General features: G+C 38.0%; 3 protein-coding genes across 3 annotated transcripts; 1 reads left to right on the forward strand and 2 right to left on the reverse strand.

Annotated features, from left to right (window-relative positions):
• The first annotated feature begins 268 nt into the window (after positions 1 to 268).
• On the forward strand, positions 269 to 5,988 carry LOC123313148. The gene is made up of 3 exons (XM_044897887.1): positions 269 to 649; positions 4,460 to 4,461; positions 5,368 to 5,988. The coding sequence occupies exons 1-3, from the start codon at positions 405 to 407 to the stop codon at positions 5,898 to 5,900; spliced, it is 780 nt and encodes a 259-aa protein (XP_044753822.1). The 5' UTR covers positions 269 to 404; the 3' UTR covers positions 5,901 to 5,988.
• A 2,781-nt stretch (positions 5,989 to 8,769) lies between these two features.
• LOC123314037 (craniofacial development protein 2-like) lies at positions 8,770 to 9,528 on the reverse strand. The gene has a single exon (XM_044899150.1). The coding sequence runs from the start codon at positions 9,526 to 9,528 to the stop codon at positions 8,770 to 8,772; it is 759 nt and encodes a 252-aa protein (XP_044755085.1).
• A 23-nt stretch (positions 9,529 to 9,551) lies between these two features.
• LOC123314038 (uncharacterized protein KIAA2012-like) lies at positions 9,552 to 10,316 on the reverse strand. Its single transcript, XM_044899151.1, has one exon. The coding sequence runs from the start codon at positions 10,314 to 10,316 to the stop codon at positions 9,552 to 9,554; it is 765 nt and encodes a 254-aa protein (XP_044755086.1).
• Positions 10,317 to 16,270: the final 5,954 nt, after the last annotated feature.

Here is a 16,270-nt window from a genome sequence, read left to right on the forward strand (position 1 = left end):
ATAATACAAAACGAAAAGGAAGGAGTACTGTGTGTACTGCACTCCAGTTTAAGCGCCTAACCGGGCGCAATTTCCATAATACTACAATATTCATTTATGTTACGACTAAAGATAGGCGTGAGCATAAACTTAAGATTGGCCGGCTAAACTTAGGTTTATATTCGAGGACCGGCTAAAACTCGATATAGTATTCATCTGCGTCAGGTAATTTCATCTTTAGCCGTCTGAAGTGCACATTATCCAAAACGAAACGTGTTGTGGTCGGAACTAGGAAATAGTAGCATATGAAAACAATATATAGTTGTCAATTAATAATTTATCAATTTGTCATAATATTTTGAAATAATAAAACGATAAGTTCAGTATAAGTATTTTGATCTGAACATTTGGTGACCCCGACTATTATGGATACCAAGAAAAGAACCCAGAGAAGTAGTGCTGGTTTAAATGAAAGTTTATCGCAAGATTTTGTATGGCCCAAGAAATTTGGAGAGAAAAAGGTGCCTCTGCAAGAACAGGCAGCAAAATCAGTCGACGATAATTGTTTCAGTAAACCCATGAATGGAAAGTCTTTAAATGAAAATAAGTATTCAGAAAATCGGCTCGTAACAAGTGTCACTCATGACAGACAAGAAGAGAAGAAAGAAATGTCACCCTCTTCGGAAAAAGCATGTTCATCGAACATTTCTAAGGAAACTAGGACGAGTTTAACTTCTAGGAGATTGGCAATAGAAGCAGAAAAAAAGCGCCAACAGTTAGAGATGGAAATTGATCAAATGAAGTCTGAAATGAAGCGAAAAGAAAATGAGATTAAATTGATAAATATGGAAGAAGATTTGAGACGAGATGAAATGAAATCATTAACTGAAAAGTCAACAATTTCTGGAATTATCCGCAGTGGAAATGAAAAAGAAGAAAAATATGAGAAATCCGTTAAAAAATCAACTACTCAATGGGTTGATAATTTGCCAGAAAAATTCGATGAAATAGAAAACCTATCAGTATTATCTCAAGGTAATGGAAAACATAGTGAAGACATAAAATTACTTTGTCAAACCTTAACAGATGTATTACAATCGGTTGGAATGTTTAATAACCAACGTAAAGAAAATTGTTGTGGTGATGTTCTTACACATAAAAATATCTCTGACAGAGATTTTCCATACTTTGATGGAAATCCCCAAGACTGGCCCATTTTCATTAGACATTTTCGAAATGTTATATCATTATGCAAATATACAGATGTGGAAATAGTGCTCAAATTAAGAAACTGTCTCAAGGGAGCTGCTAAGCATGCTGTATCTAGTCTTATGCCGACAAATGATGTGGAAAAGATAATGCATACTTTAGAAACTAGATTTGGACGCCCTGATCAAATCATTGAAATGATACTGAATAAAATAAAGACAATATTACCAATCAAGGAAATTCATTTGGGAAAATTGATCAACCTGTCGACTGAAATATCTAATGTCGTTGCTATTATGAAATGCTTGGAATCAACTGGACATTTAAAAAATCCTCATCTACAACGTGATTTGTTAGAGAAAATACCAGACTATCTCAAGTTGAAGTGGGGAGAATATTTAGTAGAAAAAAGGAAAGATAATTATGAGGTTGACCTAGAAGATTTTTCGAAATGGTTGGCAAATTATTCCTATGCAGCTAGCCAGATCAGCACGTCTGTGTTTCCAGAAAATAAGTGGGAAAGACAACCGAAATACTATAATAATCAAGAGAGAAAACCAGAACGTCTTTTCAACATATCAGTTCCAGGAAAATCATCATGTAATTATTGTGGAAACGAGAGACACGATGGCAACTGTTCTAAAATGGAAAAGGACTCTCTGGAAATAAGATGGAAAACTGTGACGTCGAAAAAGTTGTGCTTCTGCTGTTTGAGAAAGAATCATCAGAAGTTTAAATGTAGAAATAAAAAACAATGTGGTATTAATGGATGTAAGCTATTTCATCATTCGCTTCTTCATGGAACAACAAAAAATTCTGAAAAAGAGAAAAATCAGGAAGAAAATCACGAAGAGTCTCAAATCAGGGCTCGAAATTGTACAATTCGAAGCTCTCCAACTATATTACTTCGTATAGTACCCATTACGATCTATGGACCAATAAGAAAATTGAATATTTTTGCACTTTGTGATGAGGGATCTACAGTTACACTGTTACATTCGGAAATAGCTGAAAAGGCTGGCTTAAGTGGAGAGTCTGAAACACTTCATTTGCAGTGGACTAATGATGATGTCATAACAGAAGAAGATTCTATAAAGCTCGACTTCAACATTTCCAAGATTGATTCAGGAGAAAATAAATCGCAATCCCTGAAATTAGAAGAATATCCTCATTTAAATGGATTACCAATTCATAATTATCAAAATCAAAAACCATCTATGATAATTGGCCAAGACAATATAAAGTTGATCATTCCTGAAAAAGTGAGTTATGGACTTGAAAACACACCAATAGCTTCGAAATGTAAGTTGGGATGGTCTGTACATGGTCCTGTTGCGAGAAAGATGCCACAAGAATATAATTTCAAGATTTTACATATAGCAGACGATACAGAAACTGAAATTTTAAAACTAATGCGAGACTTTTCATCTATAGAAGCATTTGGTACTACAACAATAGAGACAAAGAAACAAGACTCTGAAGATAATAAAAAGGCACTAGACGAACAATACTATAAAGAAAATTGGAAATAGATATGAGATTGGATTATTGAAGTAACATTACCTGAAAGTAAACGAAGAGCATTTCAAAGACTAATATATATGGAGAAAAAATGTTTGAAAGATCATTGTTTGGCTACTGAATATTGTAGGAAAATCGACGACCATATTAAAAAGGGTTATCTACGAAAATTATCGCCAGAGGAAGCTGAAGTAGAAGGACCTAAAACTTGGTATTTACCTCATTTTTCAGTAGTAAATCCTATGAAGAAAAAGGTCAGAATTGTGTTTGATGCTGCATCTAAATCGCATGGATTGAGTCTGAACGACGTACTTTTAGCAGGCCCTGACCAACTACAATCGCTAGTGAAGATTTTGTGGACCTTTCGACAAAGAAGAATTGCCTTTTGTGGTGATGTTCGTGAGATGTTCCACAGAATAATGGTTCGAGAGCAAGATAGAAGTTCTCAGAGAATATTATGGAGAAATTTAGAAACAAGTGAAAATCCTGAAGTGTTTGAACTCAATGTTATGACTTTCGGAGCGAAATGCTCACCAGCTTGTGCTCAATTTGTAAAAAATTACAATGCAGAGAGATACGCTGAACAAGAGGTCCAAGATACAATAATACAAAAATTTTATGTAGATGACTTTGTTGAGTCGAAAGATACAGAGACAGAAGCTATAGAAATAATTGAAAAAGTAAAAGGAACAATGAGCTTAACTGGTTTTGAGGTTGTCAATTGGTTATCAAATTCTAAATTGGTTCAGAACATTTCTAATGATGCGGATGAAGATAAGAATATTTCTGAAGAAGTAACAATTCAAAGAGTTTTAGGAATTTGGTGGAACACACAAACCGATGAACTGTCCTTCAAAATCGAAATAGAGAAATTTCATGGGATTAAACCAACTAAAAGAAATATTTTGAAATCAGTAATGTCTATATTTGACCCTCTTGGTATGATCTCTTATATTGTAGTAAAAGGGAAGATTTTGATGCAGCACATTTGGCAAGCCGGAGTAAGCTGGGACGAAGAAATTGCCCATAGTTTTGGAGAAAGATGAAAAAAATTTTTGGTTCAAATCAGTAAAGTTTCAGAAGTTCGGATACCAAGATGTTATAGCCTATTGATACCTCAGGCAGAGATGATTGAACTGCACACTTTCTCTGACAGCAGCAAAGAAGCCTTTGCAGCTGTAACTTATCTGAGAATTAAGTCTGAAGAAAAAATTGAGATTTCGTTAGTTAGTTCTAAAACAAGAGTAGCTCCATTAAAACCCATATCAATACCAAGGCTAGAACTTCAGGGTGCAGTTTTAGGTTGCAGATTATCAACAACCATTTCAAAATCTTTGGAGATTCCTATACATAGAACGTACTTCTGGACAGATTCAACTTGTGTTTTGGGATGGATAAGAAGTGATGGAAAAAAGTTTAAACAATTTGTGGCTCAACGTATAGGGGAGATAAGAGAAAAAAGTTGTTCCAAAGATTGGAATTGGATCCCATCAGAACAAAATCCAGCTGACTTAGCTACAAGAGAAAACTCAACACAAAATTTAGACCTCTGGCTACAGGGACCTAGTTTTTTGAAATCATCTGAAGACACTTGGGAGGTTCATGGTGTAAAAATTGATATTGAAATCGAAAATTCATCAGTTATGAATGAAGAATGCTTACCTTCCAGATGCATGGTAATCAAACAACCTATAGAAACGACAGTTCTTCCAGATGTTCAAAGATTTTCGAAATTTAATCGTTTAATAAGGAGTACAGCAACAGTTCTCAGGGCAGTGGAAATTTTTAGATATTCGATCTCAAAAATTAATTCGGCAAATATATCAAAGGAGAAAAATATTACGAATGATAATATGGAAAAAGCTTTGGAATTATTCATCAAGAAATCACAGTTCGATTGTTTTGGAAAAGAAATTGAGGACTTGAAAAAAGGGAAGAAAATTGATAAGAAAAGTGTACTAAATTCGTTCTCCGTACAAGTAAAACATGATTTGTTACTCCTGCGGGGGCGGACCAATTTATCACCAGAGTTGAATGAAAATACCAAAGAACCGATTATTTTATCTGCAAAACACAGATTCACTCGCTTATTGATAGAACATTATCATGAAAAATATAACCATCAAGGAATCGAAACCATTATGAATGAACTGCGACAGAACTACTGGATTTTAAATGCAAGATCAGCATTGAAATCAGTTCTGAAGACGTGTAACAAATGCAAACGAGAAAGATCTAAACCTGCGCCACCGTTGATGGGACAAATTCCAGACGTTAGATTAACAAAAGGGAACAGAGCTTTCGTGAATACTGGAATGGACTATTTCGGTCCAATCATGCTCAAGATTGGAAGACGAACTGAAAAACGTTGGGGTGTGTTATTTACATGTCTTGCCGTGCGAGCCATTCATCTGGAGTTAGCACACACCATGACAAGTAGTTCTACTATACAAGCTATCATGAGGTTCACGGCGAGAAGAGGAACTCCGGAAATGGTAATCTGCGATAATGGAACTAACTTGAAAGGTGCTTCTCGAGAATTGAAAAAAGAACTGGAGAAATTGAATATAAATGAGATAGAAGAAATATCATTATCGAAAGGTATCACGTTCAAGTTCAATCCACCTGCTGCGCCCCACATGGGTGGCGTGTGGGAAGGATTAGTTGGATCAGTAAAAAGAGTTATAGGCAAAATTTTATATCAGCAAAATTTAAGAGAAGAAACTTTGCTCACATTCCTCGCAGAAGCTGAATATATTGTGAACTCAAGACCCTTGACGAGAGTATCTTCAGATCCAGACGATTTGGAATCAATTACACCAAATCATTTTCTTTTTGGATCTTCTGATGGTTTGGGACCCCCACTACCGCAGATGATGGATGGAAGAATAATTCGAAAGGAATGGGAAAAATCACGAGCCCTGACAGAGTCATTTTGGAATCGTTGGGTTAAAGAATACCTGCCAACTCTTACGAAAAGAAGCAAATGGACAAACGATCAAAAACCAATTGAAATCGGAGATATAGTATTGATAGTAGATGATTCAATGCCTCGATTCAATTGGAAATTAGGAAAAGTTATCAGAACGCATCATGGCATCGACAACAGGATAAGAGTTGTAGATGTGAAGACGGCCACCCAAGAATATCGTCGACCAGTACATAAAATTTGTCGTTTGGAAATTCAATGATAATTTTATGCTGGGCTGGAGAAATGTTGTGGTCGGAACTAGGAAATAGTAGCATATGAAAACAATATATAGTTGTCAATTAATAATTTATCAATTTGTCATAATATTTTGAAATAATAAAACGATAAGTTCAGTATAAGTATTTTGATCTGAACAAAACGGCTAAAATGTATTCGATGGACAAGCGGAGGGGTGATTTTATTTGAATGGTCGGATGGTAGAAGGCGAACGTACGCCGCTACGTTTTTGTTTCAATATTTAAAACAGAAAAATGCAAAATAGCATCGAATGCTATTGTATTGAGATTTCATGACATTATGCCCATTGGTTTTCAATTTAACATTTAATGAGTTATTTTCATCCGTTTAGGAGATTAATGTTCTTCAAATCGAACCTAAGTCAATTCATATACAGAAGTTAGATTTCCGCAAGACAATGAAAATGTGGATTGTCAATTTTCCTGTGAAAAACCAGAATATATATATATATATATAAATATATATATATATATATATATAGTCATTTTGACCCTTTTTACCCATTGGGTGTAGGGTGTTGTGTGGCCTCTACATCTGGATATATTCCCTCCATTTCTTTCTATCCAATGATATGCGTCTAGCTTCCGGAATATTCGTTCCCCTCTTATTCAATATCTCCGCAATGACTTGTCCCCAACTTCTCTCTGGTCTTCCCCGTCTCCTCTTTCTGACATCTTTGGCATTCCAAATTCTCCTCGTCATTGTATCCTCCTCCATTCTATTCAAGTGTCCCCACCATTCCAGTTGTCTCCTCTCAATAAATTCTTCTAAAGATTCCACTTGCAAATCCTCTCTAATTGATTCATTCCTTATCCTGTCTCTTCTAGTCACTCCCATTACTCTCCTTAAGTATTTCATTTCCATAGCCTGCAATCTTGACTTTTCTCTCAAGTTCAGGTTCCATGTTTCACATCCATAAGTCAAAGTTGGTCTGTAGATCGATTCATACACTTTGAGCTTTGTTGACTTTGATACTTCTCTCTTATTTATAATGCCTGACCTCATGGCGTGGTATAGTTTGTTTGTCTTTATTATTCTATTGTCGATTTCATTGACCCGTCCCCCGTGTTGTTCAAAAATAACTCCTAGATATTTATATCTGTCTACCTGTTCGATTTTTTGTCCTCCCAAATACACTTCCATTCTTCTTTCCTGTCTTGCCACCGCCATAACCTTTGTTTTCCCTCTATTCATCTTCATTCCATACTCCGATATAACCTCATCCCAGATATTCAAGTTCTGTTGTAATTCTTCTTCACTTTTAGCCAATATTACATCTGCAAACACTAGCTCCGAAACACATACCCTTTCCATTCTATGAAAACCCACTGTAACCTTTTTAGTTTTTTGTCTGCTTTTCTCTATTATATGGTCCATAAGGGTTATAAACAATAGTGGGCTCAATCCTCCTCCCTGCCTCAGTCCTCTTATCGTCGTGAAACTCTCTGAAATTCTTCCCTTCAGTATAATCTGGTTCACGGTATTTTCGTACAACTTCTTTATCAAGCTGATCATCTTTTCACTGACTCCTCTCCTTCTTAACGCATGCCACACTGTCTCCCGTATCACCCTGTCAAAAGCTTTCTCTATATCTACAAAAGCCAGGTAGAGAACCCCATCTGTTCCCAAAGTCCGCCTCATCAATTCTTTCAAACTGAAAATATGGTCTTGTACGCTGTGATTCTTCCTAAATCCACTCTGAGATTTCAACAACTTGCTCTCTATCTTCTTTCTAATTCTGTTCTCTAATATCTTTTCATAAATCTTCCTTACTGTGCTGAGCAACGTGATTCCCCTGTAGTTTTTGCACTCTTTGTTGTCTCCGCCCTTGTATATTGGTACCAGTAACCCTACTTCCCATTCCTTTGGTATTTCTTCAGACTGCCAAACTCTTCGAATAATCCTCCAAAGTATTTCAAATCCTCTATCACCCATACTCCTCAACATTTCCACACTTATTCTATCTCTCCCTGGTGATTTACCCAATTTCATACTCTTCAGTGCCTGTATCAATTCTTCTTTCTCTATTTCTGCCTCTTCTTCCTCTTGAATGTCTCCCTCGTTCACCAATGTATCATCTGTTTCTTCTTCCACTCCCAGTAAATTCTCGAAATATTCTTTCCATCTCTGTAGAACTTTTTCTTCATCCCTTATTATATTTCCCTTCTCATCCTTGATATTAAAAGTTAACTCTGTCGCTTTTCCTCCTTTCATGCTCTTCATTGCAGTATAGAATAATTTTTGGTTCTTCCTGCTATCCAGCTCCAATCTATTGCCAAATTCTTCCCAGCTCTTTCGCTTCGCCTCTTGTATCAGCTCTTCACTTTCTTCCTCTGTGCTCTATATTCCTCCATTATTGTTGCATTTCTCCCTTGCAGACAGGTTTTCCAGATCTTTTTCTTTTTCTTTACTTCCATCCTGATACTTTAAGACCACCAATTCGTTTGTCTCTTATACCTCGCAATTTTCCTAGTACCACACACTTTAATAGCGGACTGTATGAGCGCTTCCTTGAATGCTTGCCATAATTCTTCCAAGCTTCTGTCGTCGTATGCATCTTCAGTTAGTTCTTCAAGCAGTTTCTTATCCACTTCATATCTAAATTGATCAGCAACTTCCTTCTCTCTCAGTTTGTAGTACTTTATTGTCTCTTCCTTTCTCCCCTTCTTCGATCCCATTTCCGAAAATTTTCCATTCAACTTTTTACTCTTTGCAACCAACAGATAGTGATCACTCGATATTTCGAAGCCCCTGTATACTCTCACATCTTTTAATTGACTTCGGTTTGTCTCCTCTATCAGTATGTAATCTATTATTGATCTTTCCCCTCTTCACTTAACCTCCCTTGTGTACTTGTGTATGTCCTTATGTTCGAAGAAAGTATTCCCTATGATGAATCCGTGTATCTCGCAAAATTCCAACAATCGCTTTCCATTACTATTCAACACATCTTCCCCGTGTTCCCCGATACATCTTGTTTGCTGGTTACTTCTTTTTCCCACCCTGCCATTGAAGTCACCAGCAATATAGATCGTTCCTCTAGCCTCCTCCAATACCAAAGTTAATTCATTCCAGAAATGATCCTTTTCCTCCTTTTTATCGTCTTCATTTGGTCCATAAACACCTATGATCGTCTCCAACAACCCCCCATAACTCATTTCAACTACCATTATTCTTTCATTAATTGCTTCCCATTTATTCAGGTACTTTTCTTCCACCTCGCTTTTCATCAAGAACCCTACTCCGCTTCTAGCTCTTTCATCCTGATGTACACCACTCCATACCAATGTATACCTATCATCTATTGCCATCTTTCCATTTCCCTTCTTTTTAGTTTCAGTTATCACCAACATATCCAACATAGAATTCTCGAATTCACCGCAAAGCTCCATCTCCTTCCCCGAAATTCCCCTCACATTCCATGTCTCAATCTTGTATATTTCCTTTTTCCCATTTTTCTCCATTTTTGCTGTTCTTTTCTGCTGATTCCTCGACGAGTTTATATTTCCATCTCTTCCTCTAAATTTTCCCTGTGTAGTGCAAAGTTTTTCTCCAAATTCAGATTCCTTTTCCTGCTGGGTCGTTGCCATGGTCCTACATCCTCCTTTTTTCACTAGTTTTTTGACGAGTGAGCCTCTTTATTTATGTTCGCATACTCTTTCTCCTTCACCCCTTGTTCGTCATCATCCCATACAAAAAGCTTTCCATCTATAAATATTTTCCTATATCCTACCCTCACTTTCTTCTCCTTGCTTTTTTCAACTCTGCTTATTTCAAGAATCTGTTTTTGAACTTGTCTTTCCTTTAGAGTCAGATCATTATCTATGTAAATATCTTTCCCCTTCAATCTCTGTTTTGCCTTCATTATATTCTGTTTCTGATCCCAGCTTGCAATCTCAGCGACTATCATCTCTACTTTCGTTCCTCGATTTATTTTATACGCCTTAGTTATGTCCACTTTCAAATTCAACTCTTCATCAACCAGTTTTTTAACTTCTTCTTTTTCTTTCCCATCATAAACCTTCAAATTTTTCACTACTATGTTATTTTTCCTCTTCATTTTCTCTTCTCGATCCGCTTTCTCCTCCAAAACTTTTATTCTTCCCTCCAACTCCTTCCTCTCGTCCTCCCACTTCATTTCTCTCTTCTTCATCTCTTCTTTCAAATTCTTCATTTCCAACTTCACTTCCTCAGTATTCCTTCTGATCTCCAACTTCATCTCTTCCATCATCCTTTGGAACATTCTTTCTAAATTTTCGATGTCCATCTCTTTTCCCCTGTTCTTAACAGTCGGCGATCGCAGTACTTTTTTATTCTCCACTAAAATATCTTCTTCCTCTTCCTCGCTTCTATTCCTTTTGTGATCGGTCTTTTTCATTTGAGATCTCCAGTTACTGCACTCTCTTCGAGTTTCTTAGAAATTTCCCACTCCGTAACCGCCGCGCGTCGACAGAACAGTTGCGCCGGGCCCCTACTTGATTCAGGAACCGACCCGCTCCCCCGCTAGCTCGCCAGTTACAGAATTTATATGTATATTCTTTTGTTATTGCCCAATTTAATTTTAACCTTAATCTTTTATTCCGTAAAACTTCCTTTGCAAATTCAATTTCAACCACTTCTATCACCGATCTTAGGCACACTTCAATGCTCAAAAACCTTATCTCACAGTTTTTCACAAATTCGATCCAATTTTTCCACTTTATCGCACTAATTATCGCTTACGTGACACGACCGTTTTTATCGGTTTAGCGCCGCCGCTAGTAATTCACATTAGACATTTCCTACCATACAATAATTGGCTTTATGGAAAAATTGTCTACGAAATAGAAACAATGGTTTCTAAAATGTTGCAATTTCTTTCCAACCTCAATACTTTTGCAAAAAAGAACCAAAAAAACTATGAAAGTAGTTGAAAACACTTTTTAAGCTGATTGTGTTAAATATTTCTTCCCAAGTCATTGAACATACGGATTCTAAAATACGGCCTGTCGCCATAATTGATGAATCATCCCGGAGGATTCAAGTGCAGTCATCATACAGCTTATCAGCGAAATAGTCCGGTTAGCAACAAACAAGATTGGGTACTGCCACTTAATTTCTCCAGTATTTGTCCAGTATTTTTCTCCTTTGGTATTTTGGATGAAGAAGTTGCAAATTATGAATAATAACAAGATGAAAGATAACCATTAAATCTACAGTTTTCCCTTACACTCAAAATAACATATTGGTCTCGAATTTTGTCATCAGGCGTTTAGATTCGCTAAGAAGAATGCGTTGAGACACAGTAGAAACAAATATATTCATTCTCAATTTCTCAACTGCTTAACAGAATGTTTTTCTATTGAAAATATGTTGAATTCATACAAAAATTTATTACATTAATATTTTGACTATATTATATTTATTTACATTCTTTTTATTTGCCGAAAATTTGCGCCCCTCAAGCCTTGCCAATACTTTGCTTTTTTTCTATTAGCTTCTACATTTTTAGCCGATGGGCTGTGGTTACACCGAGGGTTACACTTAAGTTTAGCCGGCTAAAGATAGAAGAAACTAACATTAGCAAATACTAGAAGTTTAGCCGTCTCATCTTAAGTTTATGTTCACACCTATCTTTAGCCGTAACATATACATTATATGATACGTTTAGTCGTTGTGTCCTCCTCTTTACGACGACGACACACTGTCTATTATATTTCTCGACATCATATTTCGTCCTGAATTATTCAGATAAGATTCGTACGTGAAGTAGAGTATGCGCACTGAACTCTGTGTTCACTTGGTGACAAAAAACTGTTTAAAATGGCTTCTAGGAGTAGCAGAATGGTAGAAATGGTAAAAAGCATAGGTAGTTAGAATATATGAAATCAAACTTCCTCTCCATGGTAGTGAATATATGAAAAGAAATACAAACTTTTTGTAAAGTTTAATAGGCATCGGATGAATTTGAATTGAAAGGAATAAAAATTGCTCTTGTTTAAATCGTTGAATGGTCAGTATAAATTCCCAACATTAAACATATTGAAACATAATTTTTTCTGTATTCCATAGTACCTATATGATGTTATTTTGACCACTATTCGATACTTTTTTATATCGGTAATAGACGATCCTGCATTACGCTATCGAACCAAACATTTTAGAAATTTCGATAGAAATCAGGCCAATTGTACTTTTATTCCTGCATCCCAGGAAATTATTCTCTGATATACAGGGTGATAATAATAATATAATAATAATCGTCAGGGCATGTCTGGAGCCGGCGCTGGACATGACAGAATGCGGGACGTCGGTGGCAGGATGTTGAGGAAGCGGGCTCCTGCTGCAAAAGAAGCTACAGCTCCAAAGCAACAACAGCAACCAAAGAGTCCAATTCAATTGCCGACCCGAACCGCTGAAGGTGCTGCGCAGGATATTCAGCCAGTGCTCACCCAAGCGGGGTTAGCTAGAAAGCGCATGAAGTGGACAACGTCCATGAATGAAACTATTGTGCGCATATATAACTCCATCACGGGACTAGGGCAGAACACGAACAACTATAGGAAAAGGCTCCATGAGGAATTCTGCAACGCCTACCCAAATCTCAATGTCACTGAACAACGAGCGGCAGACCAGTACCGCGTAATTCTGAGAAATGAACTAATACCAACGGCCCGAATCGACGCAATTAAACGAGAACTTCAGCGTCCGCCTGCAATAGGAAATAACACCAACATCTCTGATGAAATTCACATGCCTTGGCAACAACAGGCAGAAGAAACTGATACATCTTGCAACGCAAGTGAGCCTGAACACCAGGACGATAGGGAAGAGCTTCACCGACAAGTTGACTCTGACATGAGGAAATACTTTGCCGAACTGGAAGGAACAGATCCTCTTCATCGAGTAGCACCTCCACGACTCAATAGATCCAAGAAACTGTCACTTATAATCGACATCTTGAATAAGGACATTTTACCTGAATATCTACAGAACGGAAGTTCATTGGAATATCTACATCTAGTTTTTCACTGTGCAGCGCTAACGACATCGAAAACCATAGGGGCAAAAATTCGCCGAACGAACAACGATGGTCCAAAATTACACAAATTACACGCGCCAGCATGGCAGAAACGTCTTCAGCACAAAACAGAAAGGCTAAGAAGAGACATTGGACGACTGACGGAGTACTTGAACGGGAATCGAGGAAGAAAGGTTCTGAAAGCTGCCAAAGAGATCATGGATAGAAACAGAACACACACAGAACGAGAGACGGAGAATGCTACAGCTCACCATTGCCTCGACACTCTGAAGCAAAAATTAAGTTTGTATGCAAAACGCCTGAGGAGATATAAAAGCAATTATAGCCGGAAAAGAGACAATAATTCATTCGAAAAGTCGGAAGAATCTTTCTACCGGTCACTCACATCGTCGGATGGAGAAAATGGAAAGTTACCACCAAAGGAAGCCATAAAACAATTCTGGACCGAACAATTATCAACGAAACCTCAGTTCAATGGAGATACCGGATAAATTGAAAATGAAAAATCTGAAGCTATAAAATATGAGCCGATGCAGCATGACAAGATCACAATTGAAGAAGTAAAATCAGCTATCAGAGGACTGCACAACTGAAAAGCACCTGGGCCTGATGGATAACAGAACTTCTGGATCAAGAAACTTTGGATCATGCATGAAAAATTGACCTCCGCAATAAATGATATCATTGAAAATCCTGAAAGAATGCCAGTATTCCTTACACATGGCACAACATACCTGTTACCTAAAGACCAAAGGAATACAGAAGACCCATCCAAGTACCGACCAATCACATGTCTTCCAACGATGTACAAATTAATCACATAGTGCATTTCAAACCGAATTCACAACCATTGCGAAAGGAATAACATCATCGCCATGCAACAGAAAGGATGCACCAAAGACAGCCGAGGGTGCAAAGAACAACTAATAATAAATTCAGTTATCTGCAATCAAGCGTTCTCCAAGCGAAGAAATCTTTACGCTGCGTACATAGACTACAAAAAAGCATTCGATTCTATACCTCACGAATGGCTCTTGACGATCTTGAAGATTTACAAGGTGGATCCCAATATTGTTAAGTTCCTGAAAAACGCCATGTCAACCTGGCGTACTAGTCTTCAAATGAAGGCAGCAGATTGCTCCATTACAACAGGACCTATTCCAATAAGACGCGGAATTTTCCAAGGAGACTCGCTGAGCCCTCTGTGGTTCTGCATGGCCCTGAATCCCCTGTCTCATAGATTGAATTCTACAGATTACGGATTTTCCATCAAGAGCGGCAGTAGAACTATGATGAAACTGAATCATCTCCTTTACATGGACGATTTGAAACTCTTCGCATCTACCAAGAAGCAAATGCAACTGATGCTGAAAATGGTGGAAGGATTCTCGGAAGACATCAAAATGAAGTTTGGACTAGAAAAATGTCGACTGCTAAACATAACGAGAGGGAAAATAGAAGATGGTACGTTCAAACTCAAGGATGGTGCAGAAATTGAAGCATTAAAGGAAGGAGACACATACAAGTATCTAGGCATAAAACAGGCAAGAAAAATCAATCAGACCCAGATGAAGAAAGAATAAACGGAGGAGTTCACCCGAAGATTGAGAAGGATAATGAAAACTGGTCTTAACAGCAAGAATCTGATAAAAGCGATTAACACCTACGCTTGCTCGGCGCTGAGCTATTCATTTGGTATTATCTCTTGGACGACCACCGATTTAGCAGCTTTACAGAGAAAAATAGGGACGATGCTGACTAAACACAATAAACATCACCCCAAAAGCTCAATAGAACGGACAGAGCTGCCACGACATCTTGGGGGTAGAGGAATTGTTGATTTGTCCAACCGTATGTCCTAGAAAATTGAAGGACCTCGAAAATATTTCTTGAGCAAGGCAGCTTCGTCAGAGCTCCATCGAGTAGTTTGTGTTGCTGATAGTTCTACACCATTAAAGCTACAACAGGATCACTTGGAAACCGTCGAACACTCTGCAGAAAGTAAAATGCAGAAACTGATTGGCAAACCTTTGCATGGGAGGCACCAGAACGAGGTCAACCATGATTACGTCGACATATCTGCGTCGAACTACTGGTTGACTTCCGGAAGGCTGTTTCCAGAGACAGAGGGCTTCATGCTCGCCATCCAGGATCAGGTGATTCCAACAAGAAACTACATGAAATATATCGCCAAGGATGCTTCAGTGGCGGATGATAGCTGTCGTTATGGCTGCGCGACTCACGAAACTGTCCAGCACATCACCGGGGGATGTCAGAAGTTCGCGGGCACGGAGTACAAAAATAGACATGATGCCGTTGCCAAGATTCTTCACCAAGAATTGGCTCTGAAACACCAACTTCTAAGTTCGAAAAAGGTTCCTTATTACAATTACCATCCAGATGCTGTATTGGAAAATGAACATCACAAGCTCTACTGGGATCGCACGGTTCTCACAGACCGGAAAATAACCCACAATAGACCAGACCTCATATTGCTCAATAAGGATGAGGACAGAGCACTATTCATCGATGTGGCGATTCCAAATAATAACAATCTTCTAGATAGGCACACTGAAAAAATTTCAAAGTACAGAGATCTCGAGGAACAAACCAGGAGACAGTGGAAGCTGAAAGATATCAAGACCATCTCTATTGTCATATCATCTACAGGCCTGATACCGAAGAAACTACTAGAGAACTTGAGGAAACTTCAGTTGGACGAAAATATCTATAAAGTCATGCAGAAGGCGGTACTGCTGGGAACGGCGAGAACTGTACGCAAATACATGGGAAATTTAGAGCAACACCGTCTGCTCCGACAGGAAGTGCGGGTGGAGCAGGAATCCAACCGGCGGCAGGGAGCCGAGGAGCGACCCGGACCCGACCACCACCACGAGCCCGAAAACCTGGAAAGGGCTCCAACAGAGCTTAATCCTTTTGATATCTGAGATATCTGGGATAAGTGAATTTTCGTCTGGAGAGGAGTGTGAAAGCCGCAAGGCTAAAGTCATAAAGTATTATAACAACAGTAATCTAATACTCCGCTATACTGGGTCTTTCACGAGGAACCTCACCCATATTTATACGGGAAACTACTGAACGTATTTTCATGAAATTCAGCACTTATAAGTATTTCACGATGCTGATGAAATCTAAAATATTTTCAAGGCATGAGCACCTCCGGTTTTTCCGGAAATGACGTCAACTTCCGTTTTTCAAATTAGAAATAGATTCCTTAGAAAATTTCAAGTTATTTTGATGTAACATTTTTCAGTTTTGGTTGGGAAATTCTCTCTGAGCGGAAAAATTCG

Source organism: Coccinella septempunctata, chromosome 5 (genome assembly GCF_907165205.1).
Source record: "Coccinella septempunctata chromosome 5, icCocSept1.1, whole genome shotgun sequence".
Taxonomy (NCBI): domain Eukaryota; kingdom Metazoa; phylum Arthropoda; class Insecta; order Coleoptera; family Coccinellidae; genus Coccinella; species Coccinella septempunctata.